The sequence below is a fragment of the Moschus berezovskii genome, chromosome 17 (assembly GCF_049115385.1).
Source record: "Moschus berezovskii isolate FMDL1 chromosome 17, NW_MosBer_1.0, whole genome shotgun sequence".
In the NCBI taxonomy this organism is placed as follows: Eukaryota; Metazoa; Chordata; class Mammalia; order Artiodactyla; family Moschidae; genus Moschus; species Moschus berezovskii.
The window spans coordinates 24,117,689-24,133,569 of record NC_142476.1 but is presented as its reverse complement, the minus strand read 5'-3'; the positions used below and the strand labels follow the sequence as shown (position 1 = coordinate 24,133,569).

The following is a 15,881-nucleotide window of genomic DNA, read 5'->3' as shown; positions in this document are numbered from 1 at the left end:
TCAGTTGATTATTTGTGGGTTGGTCTATTTTTGGGTTCTCTATGCTGTGATTCATGGGGTCGCGGAGAGTCGGACACGACTGAGCGACTGATCTGATCTGATCTAATTCTGTTCCATGGATCTGTCTACTCTTTCATCAATACCATACTGTTCTGATTACACTGCTGCTGCTGCTAAGTCACTTCAGTCGTGTCCGACTCTGTGTGACCCCATAGACGGCAGCCCACCAGGCTCCCCCGTCCCTGGGATTCTCCAGGCCAGAACACTGGAGTGGGTTGCCATTTCCTTCTCCACTGGCTACACTAGCTGTTATTATTTTACTGATTTCTAATTTAATTCCATTGTGAGAATAGACATTGAATTTTTGTTCCATGTGAGCTTAAGAATAATATATATTCTGCTGCTGTTGGATGAAGTAGTTTATAGTTGTCAATTATGTCTAGTTAATTGATGGTTTGTTGAGTTCAACTCTGTCAGTACTGATTTTCTACCTGCTGGATCTGTTCATTTCCGACAAAGGCGTATTGAAGTCTCTACTTATGATAGTGGATTCTCAATCTCTTTCTTCTTTTTTTTTGGCCATGCCAAAGACATGCAGCTTCTTAGTTCCCTGACCAGAAATGAACCTGTGCCCCATGCAGTCTAAGTACGGAGTCCTAACCCATGGTCCACCAGGGAATTCCTTAGATTCTCTTTCTCTTTTTTTTTTGTTTTTTGGTGGGAGGAGTGTGTGTGATTTTTGGTAGTAGTATAAGACAATATGCCTGTTTTTAGGCATTCATTTTTTTATGATTGATAATTTCATTTATGTGGAATAACTTTGGCTCTTCAGAGCTCTTCTGAATATGGAAGGTATTTCTCTTTGACAATAATCTTGAATAAGAATTATCTTGAAAGATTTTGTATGTTTCTGTCTTTTTAAACAAGATATGCTTATTCATGACTTCATCTCATCTTGATACTGTTATAAATCTGAACATAAATTACTCTGTTGATAGAGTGATAACTCCAGAAACTGTTGAATACTTTATAACATTTACTTCTATATTTCACTATTGCTGGTTCTTTTGAATTTAGTCTTTAATTCTTTTTTCTGTCTCCCTGCTTTTAGACTCACTTCTCAGTATTGTCAGTTTCTTAGCTTCTTTTAATTAGTTATGGACTTTTCAACCAGTTTAGCAAGTCTATTAAACTTATGAAAAGTAGGAGTAACTTGGGTTTCCCAGGTGGGTCAGTGGTAAAGAATCCACCTGCCAACACAGGAAACATGGGCTCTATCCCTGGGTCGTGAATGGCAGCCCACTCCAGTATTCTTGTCTGGGAAATCCCATGGACAAAGAAGCCTGGTGAGCTACAGTCCATGGGGTTGCAAAGAGTTAGCTATGACTGAGCATGCATGCACACACACGTGTACACACACACACACATAAACATACACATAAACACTCACATAACTTATAAATGTGGTGGTGGTTTAGTCACTAAGTTGTGTCCAACTCTTGTGACCCTATGGACTGTACCTGCCAGGCTCCTCTGTCCATGGGATTCTCCAGGCAAGAATACTGGAGTGGGTTGTCATTTCCTTCTCCAGGGGATCTTCCCGACCCAGGAATCGAACCCAGATCTCCTGCACTGCAGGCAGATTCTTTACCAACTGAGCTATGAGGAGTCTCTCCTAAAACAAAAATGCTTGAACTTTAGATAAAGACTGTAATCTTTTCAGTTGCTCAGAGAATTTTTGTGAATTCCTGCTTTCCAATTCTGCTTTGATGAGTAGAGTTGTTTGAGAACTAATTTCCAATTAGGTGTTTAATAAATAAAGTCTTCTACCTGTTAATATTTCCTATGTGCATACAAGCTATTAGGCTAATAGAAACTTTTAACATTGTCAGGTATGGTTTTAACAGATATGTTAAAATTAAGTATTTTGCTGGTTATTGTGTTAGATCCAAAGGATTTTGAAAACTGCTCTGGAAAAGTTATACCAGAAAAAATAGTTTTATTGAACAGTAACAATAAAAACAAGCAAATTTAGATAATGCAAACATCTTCCTCTGCAATTCAGCTTTCTAAGGCAGGTCTTACTTATCACCCAGTACAAAGCCTGATTGTACGCTGAGAAAGCCTGCAGTCCTTATTTACATTTTTCCTCAGGGCTTGATAAAGCCTGTAAAGTAGGGACTGCACAGCTGTCCTAGCAGTCAAGCTGTAGGGACGTTTCAAAGCATGATCTAAACGTCTCAGTCGTCTGTGCCACAGAGAGGAGAGGATCAAAAAAGGAAGAACCTCAAAAGCAAAGAATGTTTCTGGTATGCATGTTCCTTCCTTTCAACTGGAATGTTTTCCGTTTGTCTCAAGGAAGCAGTGAGAACAGTTTGCTTGAGTCCTATGTTCCAGGCTTGTTTAAATTCATTATCGTTTCTTTTCTTCCAGGTGGAGCACCATTATTCCCACAAGTTCACAGTAGTGGTGCTACGTGCCACAAAGGTGACAAAGGGAACCTTTGGGGACATGCGTAAGTTTCCTCACTTGTTCTTCTGTTGAAAGATGTAAATATGATCCACTCTTCAGTGGCTTGAGTTCCTTGACAAGCCAGGGGCCGTCCCTTCTTGAGATGTGATTATCTTTGTCTACAGCTTTGAATGATAACATTTCTAATGGTTCTCTGATGCTCTTTTATCTGTCGGGATAGTGTTCTACATTGACTTTACATCAGTTGCGAGTTCAGTTCAGTCGCTCAGTCTTGTCCGACTCTTTGTGACCCCATGAACCGCAACACGCCAGGCCTCCCTGTCCATCACCAACTCCCGGAGTCCACCCAAACCCATGTCCATTGTGTCAGTGATGTCATCCAACGATCTCATCCTCTGTCATCCCCTTCTCCTCCTGCCTTCAATCTTTCCCAGCATCAGGGTCTTTTCCAATGAGTCAGCTCTTCACATCAGGTGGCCAAAGTTGCGAGTACTTGGAGTCAGATAAAATGACTGTCCTATGACATACAGAGTTTCGGATTTCAAAGACATTTGTATTCTCCTTTGGAAAGAGGACTGGGTCAACACTTTAAATTAGCTGCCTCTGTGAGATATTGTGCCTATAGGATTTTTTTTACAATGCAGTTTATCTAATTCTTACTCCTTTAAGTTGTGTTTTTTACGTGTGAAAATAGCTATAGAAACTGGTGTGGGACAGTTTGAAATGATGTGAACGAAAGCCTGAGGATAATTTTGAATTAACTTGTTGGCAGTATCCTTCTCTATGTTTTAAAATGCAGTTTTCCTGGTTAATCTTACCGTTCAAATGACCGGGAGTTATGGATGTGGGAATACAAAGAAAAAATGAATAAGTACCGTGATGGTGAATTGGGTAAAGTTAGTTGTAGATTATTGCTAAAGTACGGAAATGGCAATCTACCTCTCAGAACGGGTTCTAAGGAAAGAATGGAAATTGTCATTAATCAGTCTGGGAAACAGGGAAGTCTTTCCTGCTGAAACGGCATTTAAACTGGTACTTGAAGGAGGAGGATCTAGTGCTCAGAGCAGGGAGAAGCTCAGGCAGAGAAAACAGCACGTTCAAGGGTGAGAGAAGGGCAGAGTATCTGTGAGGTCGTGAGCTGTTAGACACACAGCAAAGGGGAAGGAGAACAAGACTAATTCAACAAGGCTGCAATTTTATCAGAAATACTGCAGGAAGAACTCGATGGCCTTTGAGTCACAAGTCACATGATTGGCCCTTTATTTTAAAAGATATTTGTTCTGTTTATGGTTGTTGGGGGAGGGGGGAAGGATGGTGGGAAAAGATAGTTAAGGAATTTGGGAGGGACATGGGCAACAGTGCTGTATTTAAAGTGGATAACAAACAAGGTCCTACTGCCTAACACAGGGAACTCTGCTCAATGTTATGTGGCAGCCAGGATGGGAGGGGGTTTTGGGGGAGAATCAATACATGTGTAAAGCTGAAGCTCCAATACTTTGGCCACCTCATGCAAAGAGTTGACTCACTGGAAAAGACTCTGATGCTGGGAGGGATTGGGGGCAGGAGGAGAAGGGGAGGACAGAGAATGAGATGGATGGATGGCATCGCTGACTCGATGGACATGAGTTTGAGTGAAATCCGGGAGTTGGTGATGGACAGGGAGGCCTGGCGTGCTGTGATTCATGGGGTCGCAAAGAGTCAGACACGACTGAGTGACTGAACTGAACTGAACTGAAGTGTGGCTGAGTCCTTTCGCTACCCACCTGAAACTATCACAACACTGTTGGTCTGCTATATTCCAACATGAAATACAAAGTTAAAAAAATAAATGATCTGGCCATAGTATGTTAAATATATTGGAGGTGACTGTAGAATATGCTTTTTATATTTAAAAATAGGAGTGACTTGAGCTTGTTGAAATCACAATGAAAATGGGCCGCGAGAGAGAGAGGTTAAATACTAAGGAATGAAGAATTTGAGCTCAAGCCTTCAGTGATTGAAGAAGTATCCAGGAAGTTAGTAAAAGTTGGAAATAAGGGGGTGACCAGGAGGTGGGATGTGATGAGCAATGCTTCTCAGGAGACATGATGGAACAAGGACAATTTCTTTATATCTAATCTGATCAGGGATTTATTTTCTAAATTTTATCTCATACACTGATACGCTTCAATTAATCATGCCTCTGCCAATGTTTTTATTGTTATTCTTCTTTTGCTTTGTATACTACGTTGAATTTTCATCAGTTCAATGAGAGTTTACTAGAAGAAAGCTATCTGTGAAAAAGAAGCCAAATCAGATGCCATATTTAAAATCTGGTAACCCTGTGACCTTGAGAAAAGCACATGCCTTACAAATCTAGAGGTTGTACTGTTAGTTAGAAAAGCCATTTATAATTCGACTAAAGGCTATGTCAGTGACTCATCAGCCATGCAAGTTACTGACATAATTTGACTTTAAAAAATTTAGTTATTTCTTATACAAAGTAGTGTGGGTTTCCCGGGTGGCTCAGTGGTAAGGAATTCGCCTGCCAAAGAAGGAGACACAAGAGACATGGGTTCAATCCCTGGGTTGGGAAGTAGGAACTACTTAACTTGGAGTAGGAACTGGAAACCCACTCCCATATTTTCTTGCCTGGAAAATTCCATGGACAGAGGATCCTGGAGGGCTACAGTCCTTGGGTTTGCAAAGAGTCAGACATGACTGAGCACATCCACATATAGTAGCAGTATCCTTTTCTGTTATATTGGTGCAGAACTCTGTCCTAGAGAGACAATGATCTTTACTATGCTTGAGGTGAGGTGACCAGCAGTTCAAATTCTACTCTGAATCTCTTCAACTAGTATGAATCTGATTTCTTAGCAGTCAGTACTTTCTCCATAATCCTCAGGCACTTTGGCAGTGCTTATTTATTGTAGTTCTAGAGAAGGGAATGGCAACCCACTCCAGTATTCTTGCCTGGAGAATCCCAGTGACAGAGGAGCCTGGCAGGCTATGGTCTACGGGTTTGCAAGAGTCAGACATGACTGAGCGACTAAGCACACACACACATTTATTGTGGTTAGGACTGGAAAGGGAGTAATGCCACAAACGTCGTTTTAAACCTACTTGAGTTGATAATTGCTAACATTATTCAAAAATAAACATGAGACATTAATTCATCTCGCAAAATAGCCAACTGGTATGTTTTGGATCCCCATAGTATATACAGCACAGGTTGGACTCCTGATTTCTAGAAAGCTTGTCATTTATTTATTTACTTATTTATTTGTTGGCCATGCCAAGTGCCTTGTGGGATCTTAGTTCCCTGACCAGGGGTTGAACCTAGGCCCACAGCAGTGAGAGCATTGAGTCCTAACCTCTGGACCACCAGAGAATTTCCCAAAGCTTCTTCTTTTAAAGTGAAGGACCCATGAAAAGAATAGTCACCTGACATTAATCACTACTGGAGAAAGGATTGTGTTATGAGATTCTCTTAACATTTTTAAACAGCATTTGTCATTTGACTTTATCTTGCCTGAGTTATAATCTTTTTTTGAGAGAGAGGAATTGTTGCCACCCCTTGATGTCACCTTGATGAGTTTACAGAAAGTCTTAGAGAAATAAATTCAATAATAAGGTTGGTAAGAAAAAGTAGAGGGACAATACACAGTGCCAAACTATTTTTGAGAAGTTGTAGGGGATTATTGTGAGAAAAGGCATGGGCTGGCCTGAGCTGTCACTTTAAGAGTTTTGATGGCGTTGCTTGGTGAGCTTGATCCATACAAATTACCTAGTAAACAGAGTTTGGCATGTTTGTACATAGAAGTTCTTTAAAGATAGCCAAAGATAGAACTATAAAAAAATGTCGTAAGATCTGCAAAGGGTGACAGGAAACTACGCCCACTTCTGTTGTTGATAGTGTCTACATTTATTTAAAAAGGCGAATTTCCATATAGTTTTGCATGTTGCTAGAGAAGCATGACTGATTGCTATTGGGTTTTTCAGTTTTTCCTGTGCATGTGGCAGCTGGCTCAAGGATGCCACTTGAATCAAATAGCTGACACCTAACAAAATACCTATATCTGATTTTTTTTTTTAAATCGAATACTAAGATTGTATCTTTTTTATTCTGTCCCTTCTAAAGTCCTCCTATTCTAACTAGCTTCATTTTGGAATACCATCCTGCATTGCTAAAACATCATCATAGCATCAGGAGCACCCCACAATCTCTCTTGAGAGGAGGAAGAGCTGACATTTGAATCATAACATCTCACTCATTTCCTTTTTTTAGTTTTTTTTAACGGCAGAGCACTGGGCCAGCCAAGGACAAGACAGCGCCTTTCCAGACATCACTGTTAATCTCAGTTTGTTCAAATATATCATTAACACCCAGGCCTTCAGGGCCAGCTTTCCTACCTTCTAATGCTCACACCACATGAAGAGGTAGTTTGAAGTTCAGATACGCACCTGACTCACCATGTTGTTGCTCAGTTGCTAAGTTACATCCGACTCTGTGGCCATATGGACTGCAGCACGCCAGACTCCTCTGTGCTCCACTAGCTCCTGGAATTTGCTCAAATTCATGTCCATTGAGTCAGTGACTCACCATAGACTTATTTTAAAAAGAAGCAGTTTGCATTAATTTGACCTGACCAGGAGCCGGTCAGTCATGCCAGTGCCAAGCTTTGGTTGGATTAGTTAATATTACATTAAATATTATATTAAACTCTGTATTTTGCATTGCTCCTTTCCTCTTCTAATAGAAGATATATATTTGAAGAATGAGCACAGTGACAGTACAATTTCAGTTGGTTATTTAGTTTCCTTCGCGCATATATGAAACAGAGCACACATCCCTGGCCACAAATCTCATTTTATAACCAAATGAAATAGCTGGCACAAATGCTGTAGCTCCTTCACTGAATTTCTGTTCCTTTAAAGAAGTTGGGGAAAACAGATCATGATAATGGAGGCTTGTCTCAGAATTCAGAGCTAGGTCGATGAAATCATTGACTAAGATGAAATCCCTAAGGATGATATCAGATAATAAATATCATAGTGTTCTTGAAACAGTAAAATACTCTATCAATGCTCAACATTTTTAATATTCCTAATTATGCACATGTACTTAGAATTCTTGTTTCTTTGGATGCTGAAGTCTTTACAAAATTAGCATCATAAACATTAGGGGTTCTAAGGACAGTTGTAGAAATGCAGATAGATCTTCTTTCAGCATTCAGGAGACAACAGAGCTTAATGCCAACCTTTAGACTCTATGAAGAAAATAAAAATACTTGAGTTAATTGTGAACTCATTGTATTTAAACCAATTTTTACAAGATCTTCCTGCTTAATATTTTAAGGAAGCTTTTCAAGGTTCTTTTTTTTTTTAAGGATCCCACACTTTAATTTTTCATAATGTCTTTGTCTATGGGTAAAGTGTATTTTATGTCAGATAAATTCAGCAAGATCTCCATCAAATTCCTCATTTTTAAATAGCAGATCTGAGGCTGACCTAATCTCTCCAGATAGTGCTTCTCAAATTTTAATGTGGCTTTGAATCACCAGGTGATATTGTCCAAAATGCAGATTCTGATTCAGAAGGTCTGGGGAGTAGATTCTAACACACAAATGATGCAGACATTGCCCATCTGTAGACTGCATTTGGGGAGGCAGGGTCTAGGCAATTTCTTTTATGTTTGCCGATCCTGAGTCTGGGGCTTCTCAGGTGGTTCAGTGGGTAAAGAATACACCTGCAGCGCAGGAGGCTCAGGAGATGGGGGTTTGATCCCTGAATCAGGAAGATCCCCTGAAGGAGGGCATGGCAACTCATTCTGGTATTCTTGTCTGGAGAATCCCCATGGACAGAGGAGCCTGGTGGGCTACAGTTCATGGGGTTGCAAAGGATCAAACACAATTGAGTGGCTAACACACACACATCCCGAGTCCACAGTGCTTAAAAGCTCAGAGAAAAGAAAAAACATCGAAACTTTAAGTATTCCACAATAGGCAAAGATTCTGATGTTTTGGGGTTTCTGCTGATTTGCCTTTTCTTAAATGAAATAACCATAAACACTTTAATATTTTTTATTTTTAAAATTCCTATAAAGGATTAATTACATGGCTCAATATATTATCCTTGAGAAAAATGATAGAAATAAACACAAACATCTTAAATATCCACCACAATTATATTAAGAAATTCTGAAATTTATAATATGATTGCATGATCATTCTAGATGAAAGCAATGAAGAGAGTAAGGCATCTATTTTTACCATTTCAAAGGTCAGAGTACACACTTAAAGTGAAATAATCGAACGTATGGAAGGTACTGTATAGCTATACAAATATAGTGCAGTCTTTCTCTCATGTACATAAATATACTCTCCCTGTCATATACACAAATATATTTTTCCTCTTATATACACGAATATATTCTCTATAAATATTTTAATATGGTTTAATGCTCCCTCAATTTAGTAATTTGTGATTTTATTTAGGACATTTCTAAGAACCCAGGCAGGGTAAATTGAGGTACTCTGCTTTTCATTGCTGTAACATTGTGAAATACTATTTCTCTCTCTGCAAAGAGCTTTGATTGAGATGTGTACTCAAAGTGTGTTGACTGTAGGTAGTTTGGATAAATGCTTATCATTACTGAGAACTTGGCTGTTCTTCACAAAAGAAGTTTCAATTGTTATCTTTCACTTATTGTCCAAGAATGTATAAAAACATGGTGATTCAAAAGGAATGGAAGACTTTTAAAATATTCTGGACCACCTGACTTCTTGTGGGGATTCAGGAAGAACGTTGGATTTGTACCCCTTGGTGGTGCACAGAGAGGAAAAACACACACTTGTGGCTTAACTCCTACTTTCTGGGGTGGCGAGGAGTTGAGGATGAATCAGCAACAGTACTGATGCAGGGCTTGTGACCTGGGGCATGCAAGTGCAGAGTCTTTAAGTTGGTTTGACTAAACTAGAAGTTTGTTTACACCTATTCATATATAAAATAGGCATCAGGTACTAATTGTTTGCAAGTGTTCAATTCCTTTTGAATCATTCTCTGCTGCTTTTTATGTTTTTCAGTCTTATGGAGTAATTACTCTAAGAGTTCACGCATCTCTGTGTAGTGAAACAACTCATCTCCACGCTAATCAAGTCCATAAAATTTCATCTTTTATGATTTTTCTAAATCACATTAACTTTGGCTCTGAGCCCCTGGCTCACAGATTAGGTGGGGGATTATGGGTAATCTCCCCCTCCTCAGGGTCCTTCAGGTATTTTAGTCAGTTGGTGCTTAGTTTCTCAGTCGTGTCCGACTCTTTGCGACCCCATGGACTGTAGCTCACCAGGTTCCTTTACTCATGGGATTCTCCAGGCAAGAATACTGGAGTGGGTAGTTATGCCCTTCTCCGGGGGATCTTCTTGACTCAGAGTTCAAATCCAGGTCTCTTGCATTGCAGATGGGTTCTTTACTCTCTGAGTCACCAGGGAAGCCCTCAGGCACTTCGAGTTGCCTATAAATCAGGAGTGGGGCCTGCCATAAGCCTTGGTGGCTGCTGTTGTTCATATCAAACCTTCAGCTAAATGTTGTTTGCATGAATCTGGGCTTTCCACTTGGACAGGCACTAGGCTATGTCTCAGGGTAGTCTTCCTGGTGACCACATACCACACCAGAGAGAGATTCTACTCCTGTGCTCAGGCCTACAGTGCTTACAGACCAGACTCTGTGACCATGCCATAATTATCACGCTGTGCACAGCACAGCAGAAGCATGACTTTTCAACTCTTGCAGAAACTTCAGAAAACCGAAACTCATTTGAGCTTTAGGACAGGTAGCCCTCTTAACTCCAGTCTTGTCTCTCCAAAGCAGCAGTCTGAATCCCGTCACCTCTAGACCATCCTTCTTCAAAGGATGTGACTCCCAACACTAAGTGTTAATAATTCCCTGGGAAAGGCAGTCAGAACTCATCCTTCCTATTTATAAATGTTGGGCCGAGAGGCGTGCTGTTGGGTCTGTATGTAAAGAAACAGCACCTGTTCAGTCTTCTGAGAATCTTCATTTAGCAGCAAGGGCAATGTAGAAATTACTATGAAAATACATTATCCTCTCCTGTAGCCATTTTTTTGTGAAATTTTTTTTTGCTGCACCGTAGGGGATCTTAGTTCATGACCATAAGGGATTTTGGTTCCCAAACCAGGGTTCGACCTCAGACCTCCGATAGTGGAAGCACGGATTCTTAACCCCTGGGCCACCAGGAAAGTCCCTTCCTCTAGCTGTCCTTGAGTTCCACAGTGATCAGAATCTCCAGGGAGGAGGCAGGATATATTTATGAAAGAACATGGTCTTCAGGGGCAAAATGCTACTCATTAGTCTTGTGCCTTCAGGCAAGTTTCCTCTGTTTTTTTATTCTCATCTTAAGGAAATGGCAACCCAGTCCAGTGTTCTTGCCTGGAGAATCCCAGGGACGGGGGAGCCTGGTGGGCTTCCGTCTATGGGGTTGCACAGAGTTGGACACGACTGAAGCGACTTAGCAGCAGCAGCAGCAGAGATGTTGAGGGAATTCAGTGAGTTGATACATGTGATGCATTCACATAACTCATGCATAGTAATTACTCGATGAATATTATATATTATTGTTAAAATGATTTTGGATATGAATGTAAAAAGACATTAATTTCTTATATATAATCTTTATATGAATCAAAGAATTTTCTATCTAGGTAGATTGTGCACTTGACATAATTTTCAGTTTTTCATCTTGGAAACAGGAAATTTCCATTCTGAATTTCTGTGTTGAGCAGATGATTGGATCTTTGCCACGCACCCGCTGCCCCTGTCCCACTCTGGTCTTTTTTTTTTTTAATTGATTTATTTTTTGATTGAAGGATAATTGCTTTACAGAATTTGTTCTGCTTTTTTTTTTTTTCCGTTTTCAGCTCAAGAGAAATGGTGGAATGGTGCTTCCACTGTCTTATTGATACTCTTAGGCACAATTCACTCCTTTGCCGCCTTGACAGCTGTCCAGGCCTCTGTTTAACACTTATCACATGCAGAAATTCCCTGGTGGTCCAGTGGTTAGGACTCTGTGCTTCCACTGCAGGGGACCAGGGTTCAGTCCCTGGTCTGGGAACTAAGATTCTATAAGCCACATGGCGTGGCCCCCCAGTGAAACAGAAACAACCCCCTCCCACAAAATACTTGTCACATGTACTTGTAAGGCAGGGACCTATTTCTTCCTTTTTAGAAAATAAGTGCTTGAGTCTGGAAGATCTCAGAGAATTTTGGATGAATGAGTAAAATCCATAAATATGTATAACTATACCTTTCTTCCTGAATATTGCTTCCTTTTTTGCCTCACTAGAGAGAGAATTAAAAGAACAATTTCATACTGCATTTTTGTAGATTATAAACACTTCTATTTTTATCCATAGCTATACAAAATTTTCATAGGTTTCAAACTTGTAACACCTTGGATTGATTTATAACATAATTAATCTTTTCTTGGATTAATTATGGAATTGCAAATACTTCTTTTTATAAATGGCACTACAGTTGTCATCTCTTCTGAATCAAACTTTTCCCTAACGTCAGTTGGGATTGAACATGAATTCTGGTTTACTAAATATTTTTGTAATATTTCTGAGTATCCACCCATGACTCTAAAATTTCTGAAATATTTCCCAGTGGGCTTTTCATGGAAAATAATTTCAAGATGAGCAAAGTATTCCGGAACACACACGTCTGTCTCTTATCTCTTATCTAGTGTTTTCTGTGTGGTGGGAAAATAGAAATGTATTAGAAAGGCTTTGTTGTTTAGAACTTAATTAGAATGTCATACAATTTATTAAGTTGTCAAATGGTTTTGTGAGTATGGTTAGTGTTTTTCCTCTCTATCTAAATTTCAGCAGATTTTTTGGTTTGTTTACAGGTATATATTTGTGTGTTTTAGGTAAATGTAGTGAATGGTACTATTTTATGATATTTTGTTAACATCAATGGATGCTTGGTGGATTTCACCACGTTTATTCAATAAGATAAATGGAGCTATATTCCAGTGGTATATTTATTTGGCAGCCATGCTTTTGTGAGATAATTTATTAGCAGGTTCCTGTCAAGGTGAAGAGTACATTACCTGTAGTAGTAGGGACACAACCCATGTGTTCTTTTTTTATTTTTTTAAGACCTATCAGTAATGGATCCTACCCAACTAGTCTTCCAGGGAATTCCCTCATTTAGTTCTTTATTGGATATATATCTCATACTTGAGCTTCTTCATCTTAAAAAACTTTTTATGTTTTTCATACATGTTATTTAATATCTCAGTGGTCTACAAAGTATCTTTAAATTTCTAAAGTTAAAGGAAAAAAACCCTAATTTTTAAAACCATTTTTACTGCTGCTTGTTATGTGCTAAGTAGACACTCTTTGTCCAAAATCATATACCATTTCTATTAATATATTGAATCGCTGTGATTAATATCTAGTGGAATTAAATTAGAAAACAGGTTAAATGTTTCTTAAATTTCCAAAGAAAAGCATACTGTTAAAGTTTTCATTTCAAAGAGTGGTTCTGCTGGTCTAAAATTTATGGGTAGACACTTATTATATATATTATTTTAGTATATTTAATATTTTTTTTTAAAAGAAAATTGTATGATGCAGAGATTGAAATGACTAGTTAAAGTTCACTGAGATCTGGTATGAGGGGTTTTGTAGATTTTACTACTCTTTGGAAGCACTTTTACCTTCTCATTCCTTATTTGATGTATCAGTACGTTTTTCATAAAATATTTTAGATAAAATCCTAGACAAAATTATTTTAAGTTGGTGTTTAAAGGGTAATCTAAGCCTCCAGATGCAAAATGAAATAACAGTTCTGAAATTTCAACTTTGGAAAAGAAATGTTACACATAACCCAGTGCTTATCCCAGCATTATTAATGTCATCAATGTAAGCTAAATCAATTATGCACACACAAACACACACACACACACATACACACACATAATTTTTTCAGATTCTTTTCCCTTATAGATTATTACAAAGTGTTCCCTGTGCTATATAGGAGGTCCTTGTTGGTTTTTTATTTTATATTTCTTAATGGTAGTGTGTTTATGTTAACATTAAACTAATTTATCCTTCCTCCCTCCTAGACTTTTTTTAATGAGGATTAAATGAGATTGTGAAATGCTTGGAAAAGTGCTTGATGCATAATGTACACAATGTGTTTGTTAAATGAATAAACAAAAATGCTAAGCAGAGTTCTTAGGATTTTATATTTCATATACTCATTTCTGTAGCACTGTGAGATATGTGATGTTGTTAATTTTACCGATGTAGGGATTTGTTTAAAGACATTAAATGAATAGCCCCAAATCACACAGCTGTTTGTTTTGGGGCGAGAACTCAAGCCTGTCTCATGCTGATGTCTGTTCGTGCAGCAGCTTTGCCTTTGAGCTATTTATAACCTAGTTGGGAAGATGAAATGAGTGTAAATAGCTCAGAGATTGTGTGTTTAGATTACACAGTATTACTAATTTTGAAAACTGTTGACAGTAAGCTCCTGAGAAGACTTTACAGTTTGAATAGAGGTAGAGATGGGTTTTATAACCTAAGTAGAGTTTTAATGTCTGGAATGGATATGGATGTGGGATATTTCAATTTGGAAAAAATATAAGAAAAAAATTTTTAAATGGGATTTACATAGCCCATTGAATTACACCACTTAGGGAATTTGGCTAATTTCTAATGATTTATCCCAAGAATAAATATCAGATAGCAGGGATAAGGCCCTCTAGTGCAATGATTCTAAACTGGTGATTAGTTTTGGCCCAAGGCACATTGGGGAATGTCTGGAGACATTTTTATCTTGATTTATTTTTTATTTTAGTTTTTAATTTATTTGGTCACCCTATGAGGTATGTAGAATACTAGTTCCCTGACCAGGGATCAAACCTGCACCCCTTGCATTGGAAGCATGAAGTCTTAACCATCAGACCACCAGGGAAGTCCCTGGAGACATTTTTAATTATCATAATTGGGAGATACTGCTGGCTTCTAGTGGTTAGAGATCACAGACAGTGCCCCAGAGCAAAGGATTATCTACCCTCAAATGTCAGTAATGTCAAAGTTAAGAACTCCTGTTTTAATGAAAAAGAATTATTCTTGCATAGAGTGGAATTATATATACATATAATATATTGATAAAACCACATAGCTAAAATTAATGATATAAATGTATTAATATGATTTATAATACTACAGAAGAATTTCTAGAGATTTACTCTCTCCAACCTAAAGGGATTCCAAGAAACATCCCTATTTTATGAATCTTTAAAATGTTCCAAGCAGAAATGGTGATAACAGAAGTATTTTTGTTTTCTTCCAAAAAGGTATCGTAGAAATTTAATTAAGAGGGCAGTGCAGGCGGTTACAAAACTTGTTGCTCTGTTTTAGACCTACGTTTAGCTTTCTTTGGGTCATTTTCCATGTATCTTTGTTCTTTCATCAAAACCAGCGTTCTTTACAACAGGTCTTTTTTTGCTATACACCAGATGGTAGCTTGCTTCGTTACTCTAGTAAGTCAGTTGTTAGTACAAAATGTACCAAGTCAATTGTGAGTAGATGTTACTGGGCTTTCTTTCTGACAACCATTTGGCTGATGGTACATTCTGATAGTTTCATGTTCATCTCAAAATGAAACATGTGACGCTGAGAAGACACCATGCAAGATCAGAGGCTGTGAGAAAAAAGGAAAATGAAAAATAGGAGGTGTTCAAATTGGAGACTCTGCCTGATAAAGGGATCCCCAAACAGTGTTAATAAAATGGCTTCATAATTTCAAATGAAGAAAAAGCATTCTATAATTATTTGAGTTCCAGACAGTGCTGCCTTAATTATAAGGGTTTTGCATGTCTCTCCCCAATTTATATAGAATCACTGTCAGAGATCTGTTTTACTAAACCACATCAATTCTTCACTAACTTTTCCAGCTTCTGCATTTCCAGCAATTTGCAGGGGTTGCCCTTCAACAATTCTAATTTTGAGCCCATTCTGGAGAGAGTAGGGGCTGCTACTCATAAACCCTTAGCACTTTGCCTTATTTTTTGAGTTATTAAGGAAGGCACTCTGGGATTTGAAGATCTGCTTATTTATTCATTTATATTTGTGTTTACTACTTGGAAATAAAAGTTAAATTCAAATGCACTTGAAAAAAATAACTGACATTGATATTTGTGTATTAAAATACAAATAAATAGGGTAGGACAAAGTACTAGGAAGTATGAAACATATTAACAAAGAGTAGAAAGAAGTTAGAGAGGAGAGATGGTTGTGCCTATAATAAAGGTCACCACTTCTACAGTATTGCGTAAAGCTAGTTAAAGATTTGGAGAAGGAAATGGCAACCCACTCCAGTGTTCTTGC

At 38.3% G+C, this 15,881-nt stretch overlaps 1 protein-coding gene across 1 annotated transcript in view; it reads left to right on the top strand.

Moving 5' to 3' along the window:
• The window catches only part of PLA2G4A (phospholipase A2 group IVA), a 153,232-nt gene that overhangs the window by 40,881 nt on the left and 96,470 nt on the right, over positions 1–15,881 (top strand). The window contains exon 3 of the mRNA XM_055419083.2: positions 2,434–2,515. Within this exon, the coding sequence (XP_055275058.2) occupies positions 2,434–2,515 (82 nt within the window). The remainder of the gene's footprint in view (positions 1–2,433; positions 2,516–15,881) is intronic.